Source organism: Anomaloglossus baeobatrachus, chromosome 2 (assembly GCF_048569485.1).
Source record: "Anomaloglossus baeobatrachus isolate aAnoBae1 chromosome 2, aAnoBae1.hap1, whole genome shotgun sequence".
NCBI lineage: Eukaryota > Metazoa > Chordata > Amphibia > Anura > Aromobatidae > Anomaloglossus > Anomaloglossus baeobatrachus.
This window is the reverse complement of record NC_134354.1, coordinates 589,037,961-589,050,935: the sequence shown is the minus strand read 5'-3', so window position 1 is coordinate 589,050,935 and position 12,975 is coordinate 589,037,961. Positions and strand designations below refer to the sequence as shown.

Genomic DNA, 12,975 nt, shown 5'->3' with positions numbered 1-12,975 from the left:
AGCACTACTCCGTTTTTCATCTATTTAAAATCAATCATGCGATGCCATCTGTGATTTGCATATGATGAAAAGCTGGGGAGCAGAAACTGGGATCATTTCTAATGTTTGCACATAAGTCAGAGATTAATTAGTTACTGAGCTATCTGCCAAGAATGCGGCATATTCTGTTTACAACGCCTCCTCACTAAAGGCATGGAGCAGAAGAGTCGTGTCAGAAGAAACCAAGGTCGCCATTCAAAACTCAATCTTCCATCAAGATTTAACTTGATACATTTATAAACTAAGGCATTTTCACAAGAAAACTCACTTGGGGGGGGGGACCCCACATTACAAAACCCATAACATTTATACATAATGTCTTCACCAACGCCACTGTATTGAATAATGGCCTGTTTTTGTAAGGAGTTTTAGTTTTTATTGCAGTATATAAGAATTTTTGACTACCAATGGTCTGTCTATATAACATTGCGGATACAAACAAAATCAAAACATCACATTTACACCCAAAATAGTATCAGTAAAAACATCAGCTCAGGGGCAAAAAAAAAAACAAAAAAAAAAAAAAAAACCCTCAGCCCCAAATCCCAAAAAATAAAAAAAAAAATAAAATGTTATGGGTCTTGGAAAATTGAGACAAATAGGAAAAAAAATAATTTTATTTTTAAACAAAATTTCTGAATTTTTTCTTCTACATGAAACAAAAAAAAAAAAAAAACACAAAAGAAAACAATCATGATATAGGTTTGGTATGTGCATAATTTTACTGAGCTGGAGAATCATATTGCCAGGTCAGTTTTACCATAGAGTAAACATGATTACTAAAAAAGAATTGCACTTTTTTGCAAATTCAATGCACTTGCCGTATTTTTCGGACTATAAGACGCACTCTTTTTCCCCAAATGTTGGGGGAAGTGGAGGGTGCGTCTTATGGTCTGAATGTAGGGCTTCGGGGAATGAGGGTGCTGAGGTGGCGCGGGTCATCGGCGGCACGAGCAGGCTGTAGCAGACTGCCGTGACCACGTGGGCCCGCTCATTTCATATGCATGCCCATCCTCCCGCCCATCATCTCAGTTCTGAAGCCGGCACTGACAGGTGGGCGGGATGATGGGCGGGGAATGCGCGCATATTAAATAGCCAGCCCGAATTATCACCCCTGGCAACTACAGCCTGGAGTGATCATGTGCAGCTGTATTCACTGCTCCCCGCGCATCATCGACAGCGCAGGGTGCAGTGAATCAGTACACTCACCGGCCACGATCGCTGCAGCATCGCGATGTCCTCCTGTCTGTGCCGGCGGTGGCTGTGTGGAGACTAGCGGTGCGCACAGCTATGACGTCATCACTGTGCGCACGTGTCCACACGCAGCCGCCGCCGGCACAAATAGGAGGACATCGCGATGCTGCAGGGATCGTGGCCGGCTCCACACTCCAGCGCTGCTGCTGGCACAGACGGGAGGAGGAGTGATGCTGCAGTGAGTGAGGTAAGGAGAGTATGAACGTTTATTTATTTATTTATTTTTTTTATGTGCCACAGGATGTGGGCCGTATACCAGGATGGGGGTATATTACCAGCAGGGTGGGGGGTATATTACCAGCAGGGTGGGGGGTATATTACCAGCAGGGTGGGGGGGTATATTACCAGCAGGGTGGGGGGTATATTACGAGCAGGATGGGGGGTATATTACGAGCAGGATGGGGGTATATGCCAGGATGGGGTATATAGCAGGGTGCGGCCATATGCCAGGATGACTATATATAGCAGGATGGGGGGCTATACCAGGATGAGGGACATGACACTCTTGCCTTAGATATACAGTATATGTCATTACCAGGATGGGGTAACTTAGTAGAGAATTTGGGGACATTACCCCCATAACAGTGTCAGCAGCAGATCCTCGCCCCATAAGTGTGTCATGACCACATTTTTTGCTTAAAATTTTAATTTTCCTCCTCTAAAACCAGGGTGCGCCTTATGGTCCGGTGCGTCTTATAGTCCGAAAAATACGGGAAAGTTTTTTTACTTCCCATTTTACAGTGCAAGGTGATAGAATAAATGGGGTCACTCAAAAGTGTAACTCATCCCACAAAAGACAAGCACTTATAAGGCTACATTGACATGTGGGGGAATGGGGGGGGGAGGGGTGAGGCTCCATTGCAGCGATATTAGCTTGTAAAGTTTAGGTTATAACTTATGGATGTGTGAGACCAGGTCGGCACTCTGCGCGAATGTATGCAAGTGCTGGAGGTAGAGAAACCTCAGCACAAAGCAAGAGTAGCAAGTTCACAGTGCAAATAGGGTTTTGCATTGTTAAGATAACCTGGGACCAAATTAAACACAGTCCAAGGTTTCAACCATATGCCGGTCTTTTTTAAGTGTGAGTGCTGGACAGTCCTACACTGAAGCTATGATACTCGCCATATCTTCCATACAGGACCAGCCAGCACTCAGACCTCCTTGAAAGACCGGCACGTGGTCGAAACCTTGGACTGTGTTTAACTTGATGCCGGATTACCTTCCCAATAAAAACAACTTTATTTGCAGCGTGAACGTGATATTTTATTTTCCTTTATGCTGAGGTTTCTCTAACACTAGGTTATAAAATTATATTATTTCCAAGAGAGCATTACCAGAGATTTTTCTATAGGGGAAGAGTATTTCTTACGTCATATGACACTTACTAATCATAAGCAGGGAGCAATATACAAAAAGGAAAAAAAAAAAAAAAAAACCACGCCCCTCAATAGCTTAGAACAGGCTTTCCCTTGTATGAGACACGTAACGACAGACTGCCCCGCTCTCAATACAGAGCTGAATAGAATTATAAAATGCCAGGACTACAGCAGACACGTGTAAATACGAACACTTCTCAGCTTCTCTCTCTGCAGTCAGTGTGGGGAAAATACATCAGAGAGACTAGTGGAAAAAGAGCTGCAACTACATACATTTCTGAAATGAGACTAAGCTCTTATGTACTGCCCCTCATCCCACACGGACCATCCTGTGAATTAAAGCTGAAAGTGTTTGTAAGCATACTCCTCTCTAACTCACATCACAGCTCTGCAATGAGATCAATGAGAGCAGGGAAGTCTGTCATTAAAGGGAAAGTGGCATCAAAAAAATTCAACAACTGAAAACATAAAAGATAAATATTTAAACAATATTTTGTCCACATTTATTTTAATGGCATAAAATATGAAAAATGTAAAATATTATATATTTTCCACTTTTAAACACTAGGGGGAGCAGCTGCTGAAATTAGGCATAAAAACCTAGTGTACCATCAGTCTACATTACAACTGCAGTACAAGTGGGTGGGGCCTATCACGTGTGTGAGGTCACTGCTCTCCTCCCCTTCTGGGTACTTGCAAAAACATAAGGGAGGATGAAGTTTAGGATAACAGGGAAGAGCCATTTTGTTGGTGACTGCAAAGAGATATTGAATTGCAGAAAGTGTAACCAAAGACGCTGGCATAGTGCTCCACATTATAATGCATCACATTATAACAAACTTTACAATCTAATGTGGAGAGGAGGAATTAACAAAAAAAACACCCTACGTTTTATTCAGCTCTTCAGCTATTAATACAATGATGTCAAGTTGAAATGCCTAAACCACTTAGTGATGAATTGGGCAGCAGCAGGTGGAGCTCGGCTTGCTGCTGATAGAGGAATGTTGGCTGTTTAGCACAGTAATCAGCTGCCAGGAATGAAGCAGGCTCAGCTACTGAACATGAAATCGCTGCTCAGTTCACATGGCATCGGCCTTGAAAAAGTTTGATCTACTTACCAATAAGGAAGCCATTTAACCCCTTACTGACACGAGACATCTACGTCATATGCCGTCTCCCAGACTGACGCGGGTCCGCATTTTTCCTGGGAGATGATAGCTATGATATTTAGCCATCAACTGGCTCTTACAGCTGAGGGTAGTGGAGCACCGTCCATAGCAGTTAACCTGTTAAATGCCACTGTCAATATCTGAAAACGGCATTTACAGCGTGTCATATGCATGCAAACATGTGACATGATCGTGGGGCACTGATGGGCTGCCACAAGGGCCAAGGGTCTGGTTAAGACCCCTGTGCATGTCCTGATGGTACTTCTCATGGTGGTGTTGATTTTCGCTATACATAAAATGCACTGCACTGTTGCTGTGTGTAGCACAAGTGATTGAATAATTGCAGGTTCAATCCACCTAAAAGGACTAAATAATTGTATAAAATGTAAAAAAAAAAAAAAAAATTATATTATACACATACATACACATACATACACTATATACATACACTATATACATACATATATATATATATATATATATATATATATATATATATATATATACATATACATACATACATACATATATACACACACACACATACATATACATATATTATATATTTATATATATATATATATATATATATATATATATGAAGGGAATTTTGTTACTTACCGTAAATTCCTTTTCTTCTAGCTCTTATTGGGAGACCCAGACGATTGGGGTATAGCTACTGCCCTCTGGAGGCCACACAAAGCACTACATTAAAAGTGCAAGGCCCCTCCCCCTCTGGCTATACCCCCCCGTGGTATCACGGGTTCTCCAGTTTTAGTGCCAAAGCAAGAAGGAGGAAGCCAATAACTGGTTTAAACAAATTAACTCCGAATAACATCGGAGAACTGAAAAACCGTTCAACATGAACAACATGTGTACCCGCAAACAACAAAAAAACATCCCGAAGGACAACAGGGCGGGTGCTGGGTCTCCCAATAAGAGCTAGAAGAAAAGGAATTTACGGTAAGTAACAAAATTCCCTTCTTCAGCGCTCTATTGGGAGACCCAGACGATTGGGACGTCCAAAAGCTGTCCCTGGGTGGGTAAATAAATACCTCATGTTAGAGCTGCAAAACAGCCCTCCCCTACGGGGGTGTCACTGCCGCCTGCAGGACTCTTCTACCTAAGCTGGCATCCGCCGAAGCATAGGTATGCACCTGATAATGCTTGGTGAAAGTGTGCAGACTGGACCAGGTAGCTGCCTGGCACACCTGTTGAGCCGAAGCCTGGTGACGTAATGCCCAGGACGCACCCACGGCTCTGGTGGAGTGGGCTTTTAGCCCTGAAGGAACCGGAAGCCCCGCAGAACGGTAGGCCTCTAGAATTGGTTCTTTGATCCATCGAGCCAGGGTGGCTTTAGAAGCCTGCAACCCCTTGCGCGGACCAGCGACAAGGACGAAAAGTGCATCGGCACGGCGTATGGGCGCCGTGCGGGAAATGTAGATTCTGAGTGCTCTCACCAGATCTAGCAAACGTAAGGCCTTTTCATACCGGTGAACCGGATGAGGGCAAAAAGAAGGCAAGGAAATATCCTGATTAAGATGAAAAGAGGATACGACCTTAGGGAGAAACTCCGGAATGGGGCGCAGCACAACCTTGTCCTGGTGGAACACCAGGAAGGGAGCCTTAGATGACAGAGCTGCCAGCTCAGACACTCGCCGAAGCGATGTGATTGCAACAAGAAACGCCACTTTCTGCGACAGCCGAGAAAAGGAAACTTCCTTCAGAGGCTCGAAGGGCGGCTTCTGGAGAGCAACTAGTACCCTGTTCAGATCCCATGGATCTAACGGTCGCTTGTACGGGGGCACAATATGACAGACCCCCTGCAGGAACGTGCGCACCTTAGGAAGACGTGCTAGACGCTTCTGAAAAAACACGGATAGTGCCGAAACTTGCCCTTTAAGGGAGCTGAGCGACAAGCCCTTTTCTAACCCCGATTGCAGGAAGGAAAGAAACTTGGGCAATGCAAATGGCCAGGGAGACACTCCCTGAGCAGAGCACCAGGACAAGAAAATCTTCCACGTTCTGTGGTAGATCTTAGCCGAATTCGACTTTCTAGCTTGTCTCATTGTGGCAATGACTCCCTGAGATAATCCAGCAGATGCTAGGATCCAGGACTCAATGGCCACACAGTCAGGTTCAGGGCCGCAGAATTCTGATGGAAAAACGGCCCTTGGGACAGTAAGTCTGGTCGGTCTGGCAGTGACCACGGTCGACCGATCGTGAGATGCCACAGATCCGGATACCACGACCTCCTCGGCCAGTCTGGAGCGACGAGTATGACGCGGCTGCACTCGGATCTGATCTTGCGTAGCACTCTGGGCAAGAGCGCCAGAGGCGGAAACACGTATGGGAGCTGAAACTGCGACCAATCTTGAACCAAGGCGTCTGCCGCCAGAGCTCTTTGATCGCGCGACCTCGCCATGAATGCCGGGACCTTGTTGTTGTGCCGGGATGCCATTAGGTCGACGTCCGGCACTCCCCAGCGGCGACAGATTTCCTGAAACACGTCCGGGTGAAGGGACCATTCCCCTGCGTCCATGCCCTGGCGACTGAGGAAGTCTGCTTCCCAGTTTTCTACGCCTGGGATGTGAACCGCGGATATGGTGGATGCTCTGTCCTCCACCCACATTAGAATGCGCCGGACTTCTTGGAAGGCTTGCCGACTGCGCGTCCCTCCTTGGTGGTTGATGTATGCCACCGCTGTGGAGTTGTCCGATTGGATTCGGATCTGCTTTCCTTCCAGCCACTGTTGGAAGGCCAGTAGAGCAAGATACACTGCTCTGATCTCCAGAACATTGATCTGAAGGGTGGACTCCTGCGGAGTCCACGTCCCCTGAGCCCTGTGGTGGAGAAATACTGCTCCCCACCCTGACAGACTCGCATCTGTCGTGACTACTGCCCAGGATGGAGGCAGGAAGGATCTTCCCTGAGACAATGATGTGGGAAGGAGCCACCATTGTAGAGAGTCTTTGGCCGTCTGGGAAAGCGAGACTTTCCTGTCCAGGGACGTTGACTTCCCGTCCCATTGGCGGAGAATGTCCCATTGAAGTGGGCGCAGATGAAACTGCGCAAAGGGAACTGCTTCCATGGCTGCCACCATCTTCCCTAGGAAATGCATGAGGCGCCGCAAGGGATGCAACTGGCCCTGCAGGAGAGATTGCACCCCTGTCTGTAGTGACCGCTGCTTGTCCAGCGGAAGCTTCACTATCGCTGCTAGAGTATGAAACTCCATGCCAAGATACGTTAGTGACTGAGTCGGTGATAGGATCGACTTTGGAAAGTTGATGATCCATCCGAAAGACTGTAGAGTCTCCAGCGTAGCATTCAGGCTGAGTTGGCATGCCTCCTGAGAGGGAGCTTTGACCAATAAGTCGTCTAGGTAAGGAATCACCGAGTGTCCCTGAGAGTGCAAGACTGCTACCACCGCCGCCATGACCTTGGTGAAGACCCGTGGGGCTGTCGCCAGACCAAATGGAAGAGCTACGAACTGAAAATGGTCGTCTCCTATCACAAAACGTAGAAAACGTTGATGTTCTGTAGCAATTGGCACGTGGAGATAAGCATCTTTGATGTCTATTGAGGCAAGGAAGTCTCCTCTGGACATTGAGGCAATGACAGAGCGGAGGGTTTCCATCCGGAACCTCCTGGCGTGCACATGTTTGTTGAGCCGTTTTAGGTCCAGAACAGGACGGAACGAGCCGTCCTTTTTTGGAACCACAAAGAGATTGGAGTAAAACCCTTGCCCTTGTTCCTGAGGAGGGACTGGGATAACCACTCCTTCCGCTTTTAGGGAATCCACCGCCTGCAGCAGAGCATCTGCTCGGTCTGGACGTGGGGAGGTTCTGAAGAACCGAGCTGGAGGACGAGAATTGAACTCGATTCTGTACCCGCGAGACAAAATGTCCGTCACCCACCGGTCTTTGACCTGTGACATCCAAATGCCGGAAAAGCGGGAGAGCCTGCCCCCGACCGGCGATGCGGAGGGGGGGGGCTGGAAGTCATGAGGTAGCCGCTTTGGAAGCGGTACCTCCATTTGCTTTCTTGGGGCGTGTGTGAGTCCGCCACGAATCTGAGTTTCTTTGCGTCCTCTGAGTCCCTTTGGACGAGGTAAATGGTGTCTTGCCCGAACCTCGAAAGGACTGAAACCTCTGCTGCCACTTTTTCTGCTGAGGTTTGGGTGTTCTGGGTTGTGGTAAAGAGGAGTCTTTACCCTTGGACTGCTTAATGATGTCAGCCAATGGCTCGCCAAACAGTCTCTCTCTAGACAAAGGCAAACTGGTTAAACATTTTTTGGAACCAGCATCTGCTTTCCAGTCCTTTAACCACAAGGCTCTGCGCAAAACTACCGAATTGGCGGACGCCATTGAGGTGCGACTGGTAGATTCTAGGACCGCATTGATAGCGTAAGACGCAAACGCCGACATCTGCGTGGTAAGGTGCGCCACTTGCGGCACTGCTGGATGCATGATAGCATCCACTTTTGCTAAGCCAGCTGAAATAGCCTGGAGTGCCCATACGGCTGCGAATGCCGGAGCAAACGACGCGCCTATAGCTTCATAGACAGATTTTAACCAAAGGTCCATCTGTCTGTCATTGGCATCTTTAAGTGAAGCGCCATCCTCCACTGCAACTATGGATCTAGCTGCAAGTTTGGAAATCGGGGGGTCTACCTTTGGACACTGTGTCCAGCGCTTGACCACCTCAGGGGGGAAAGGGAAACGCGTATCTTTAGATCGTTTAGAGAAACGCCTTTCTGGGTGAGCGTCGTGCTTCTGGATTGATTCTCTGAAGTCAGAGTGATCTAACAAAGCACTCAATTTACGCTTGGGATAAAGGAAACGAAACTTTTCCTGCTCCGCAGCCGCCTCTTCTGCTGAAGGGGCTGGGGGAGAAATATCCAACAGCCTATTGATGGCTGAGATAAGGTCGTCTACCATGGCATCCCCATCCGGGGTATCCAGGTTGAGAGGGGTTCCAGGAGTGGATTCCTGATCACTCTCATCAGACACATCACAGGGAGACTGATTGCGCTGAGACCCTGAGCAGTGTGAAGACGTCGAGGGTCTTTCCCAGCGAGCTCGCTTAGGGTGGCTGGGGCCATCATCTGAGTCATAATCCTCGGCCTGTGAAGCCGGGGACCCCCCTGTGGGCTGGATACATTCCAAGTAAGGGGGACCTGAGGACAGAGGCCTCGCCGTGCCCAGAGACTGAGCCCCATGCATAGATTGCAAGGTCTCAAGGATTTTTGCCATAGATACAGACATATTATCTGCAAAAACTGCAAAGTCCGTCCCTGTCACCGGGGCAGAACTTACAAGCGTCTCAGCCTGGGTCGCTACCTCTCCTGACTCCGGCTGGCGAAGCAGCACCGGGTCGGAGCATTGCACACAATGGGGGTCATCAGAGCCTGCTGGTAGATTAGCCCCACATGCAGCACACGCAGTAAACACAGCCCTTTTTGCCTTGGGCGCCTTGCGTTTTGAGGATGACATGTTGCTGCTTCCACAGAGCGATCTGGGATATGCAGCCAGAAGCGCACCTCACAGTGCAAGAAATACAATATCTATATATCTGTACCCAGTACACTGATACACAGTGAGGCACTAGAGGGACCAGCACAGAAAAATCGCTTACCGCCCGCTTAAAAAGCGGGTGTGTGGTCGCCAGATAGCCCCTAGTCCAGGTCTCCCAGAGCCTTGCGTCCTTCCTCCAGCCAGGCATGCATGTAATGGCTGCCGGCGTCTCGAGAGAGGAAGGGGGGCGGGCCCTGGGCGTTCCTGGCCAAGAGCGGGAAGCCTGCTTCCCTCTGTGCCAAGTGAGAGGGCTGGAGCATGTAAATCAGGCTCCAGCCCTCGTCGCTGCTTGCGAACAGCGTCTCTCCCCTACCCTGAATGACAGGGTGGGGGCGGGAACGAAACGGAGCTGCCGGCGTCCTAGGCCCAAAAAGCCGGGGACTAAAGTTATAACCGCCGCCGCCGTAAAAGCGCGGACGGCGGATCCCCGGCGCACCACAAGTCACAGCAGCGCCGCCCGGTCCAGAGGGGGTCGGCGCTGCGTTCCCAAACACAAACAATCCCCCAGTAATCTGTAGGGACACCAACTCCACGTTGCGGTCCCCGGCGCACTATAACACCCAGCCAGCCCGGAGTGTGTCTGTGCCTGCCGGGGACACAGAGTACCTGTAAGATGCAGGGCCCTGTCCCTGATCGTACTCCTGCTCCGAATCCATCAGGTTCTAATGGGTCTGTGGATGGAGCCCGGCATCAGAGCTGAGAGGCCGGCAGGATCCCACTTCCACAGAGCCCTACCAGGGGATGTGGAAGGAAAACAGCATGTCAGGCTCCAGCCCTGTACCAGCAATAGGTACCTCAACCTTACAACACCATCCAGGGGTGAGAAGGGAGCATGCTGGGGACACTATATGTGTCCTCTTTTCTTCCATCCGAAACAGTCAGCAGCTACTGCTGACTAAAATCTGTGGAGCTATGCATGGAATGTCTGACCTCCTTCGCACACAAAGCTAAAACTGGAGAACCCGTGATACCACGGGGGGGTATAGCCAGAGGGGGAGGGGCCTTGCACTTTTAATGTAGTGCTTTGTGTGGCCTCCAGAGGGCAGTAGCTATACCCCAATCGTCTGGGTCTCCCAATAGAGCGCTGAAGAAATATATACATATACATATACATATATATACACATATATATATACACATATATATATATACATACATATATATATACATATATACATACACATATACATACACATATACATACACATACTTAAATTGCCCTCCTTTTGCCCTATATTAAAAAAATAAAGAATATTCTTGCATTAGTAAAAGTCTGATCAAAATAGAAAATAAATATTAGCCCAATCTGTAAATGGCGTAACATATGGGGGGGGGGGGGGGGGGACACAGCTAAAAAGTATCAAGTTTGAACAAGCACTTAAGTGGTGTGTGCAGAAGTGAGTAATAAAGGCATGAATGCCATAGAGAAAGGGTTCCCTACAGATCACTGCCTCCTCAGACTTGTTTTCTTCTCTTCCCTCCGTGTAAGCAATGAACCATGCACAGGTTGGGATTCATCCTCCTTGGCCCTTTAATTCTCATGTGCAGTGAAGGCACTTTCCATGGTGTGCGGCGTTCATCCTGGACATCATGATCAATCTGCTGAATGTAACCCTAAAGTCAGCGTGCTACAGTGAACCGTGTCCAGACACCTATCATAGCCAACATTGACATTTCCAGTATTTTGTGCTAGAGGAGCTCTCCTGTGGGACTGGACTAAATAGGCTAGTAGCCTTGTGTCTGTGGCACAAACAGGCCTCTTAACAGAAATTAAGTAATACACAACCATCATTAAAAAGAAAAAGCCATCTGCTCTGGGTGTGGACAGCTGGCAAGATAGATACCTTTTAATAAATTATAACATTAATAAAAAAAAAAATTAAAATCCATATTTTTATAAATATGTGAACGCAATAGCCAACAGGAAAAATGTAGCAAAATTAGTAACCAATTAGATTACCCTTACCTTGCTTCTTAATTTCCCTTTTGATTTGGTCTTTTGCTTCCTTTTAAGTTTTTTCTTGCTTAGAATCTTCTTATTCCTAAAACAAAGAAAGAAAACCCGTAAACGAACCTGGAAGACGCATTCCTGGAATACTCGGGCTGTGCCCACACGGACTTTTATTTCTGCACCTATTATGTAAATTAGGTCATTGGTTTTTTTATGTGCATTATTTTACATACGTTCTTTCTTATCTTTTGATGCTGTGGATTTGTCTTATTGAGGTGTCAAGTTTTAAACAAAGCCGCCTTGTTTTTGATACTTCCTGATATTTGGCTTTGACTAAACATTATTGATCGCGGATTTGTGGATTACATAAGTTTTCGATGCGTTTCTGCAGCATAAATACACTAAAGACGCAGGTGATGTTTTTTACCTGCATATTTTCAACATCTAATGAAGAGTATGGGAAAAATCTGCACAGTAAACTAAGTGCCTGCAAGGGACATTGGCAAGTTGCAGATTTGAGACACGCAGCGTTAAAACAAAGAAAGAAAGAAAGAAAGAAAGAAAGAAAAACAAACCACAGTGGGCATGAGCTCTATAAATCCCATCCACTTTGCTGGAACTGTAAGAGCAGTTTTGAAATCAATTATTTTTTTTTTTTAAATCTGAGTAATTTAGAATTTAATATTTACTTTAAAAGGGAACCTGTCAGGTCCAATATGCACCCAGAACCACGAGCAGATCTGGGTGCATATTGCTAATCACTGCCTAACCCCTCCCTGTATACACTAGCATAAAGCGATCTTTAGAAAACCTATTTTTAAAGATCTTTTATCTTCTGCTAATGAGCGCAGGGACTAGTCACAAGGGCGTTCTTTCCCACGACTATCCACCCTCTTAGCATGTTAGCCCACCCACATGGGCGTACTAACAAGCTATTCAATGCAGTGTCACCAGTGGTGACGCACGTACCGGTGTTCGCGCTTCTGAACGCCAGGCACTTTTGGTCATGCGCAGTATGAAGCCGAGTGTACGTGTCCTGGCTTCAGAGAGGACTACTGTGCAAGATTGGAAGTGCAGTCACAGCGAACACAGGAACGCGCGTCACCGCTGGTGACACTACATTTAACAGTATGTTAGCACACCCACAGGGGCGTACTAACATGCAAAGAGGGCGGACTAGTCGAGGGAAATAATGCCCTTGGGAATAGTCCTGGTGCTCATTAGCCTAAGGCTAGGTCCACATTTTCGTTGTTTATGATCAGTCACAATACGCCGCTCTGATAAACAACGCAATCTGTTTGGCAGATTCCATTGTTTCCCATAGACTTATATGAGCGGCGGATTGTGACAGATGCCCTTGCGTTGCATCTGCCGCCCGACTGATCAGTCGTGGAACGACTGACTGTCGGGCGGCAGGAACGCAGCATGTAATGTTATTTGAGCAGCGGAATCCTTTTGATTTCGCGGTGTATGCTCTCTCTCGGAGGCCCAACGATCAGCTGATCACCTGGCAGCCGGCTATTGTGAACGATCAGCTGATCACCCGGCGGCCAGCTTCTGTGAGCGATCAGCTGATCATCCGGCAGTCAGCTATTGTGAACGATCAGCTG

The 12,975-nt window shown here is 47.5% G+C and overlaps 1 protein-coding gene across 17 annotated transcripts in view; it reads right to left on the bottom strand.

Annotated features, from left to right (window-relative positions):
- The window catches only part of MYCBP2 (MYC binding protein 2), a 481,356-nt gene that overhangs the window by 418,334 nt on the left and 50,047 nt on the right, over nt 1-12,975 (bottom strand). For all 17 annotated transcript variants that reach the window (XM_075336774.1, XM_075336775.1, XM_075336778.1 and 14 more), the window contains exon 2: nt 11,381-11,456. In XM_075336774.1, coding sequence (XP_075192889.1) covers nt 11,381-11,456 — 76 coding nt within the window. The remainder of the gene's footprint in view (nt 1-11,380; nt 11,457-12,975) is intronic.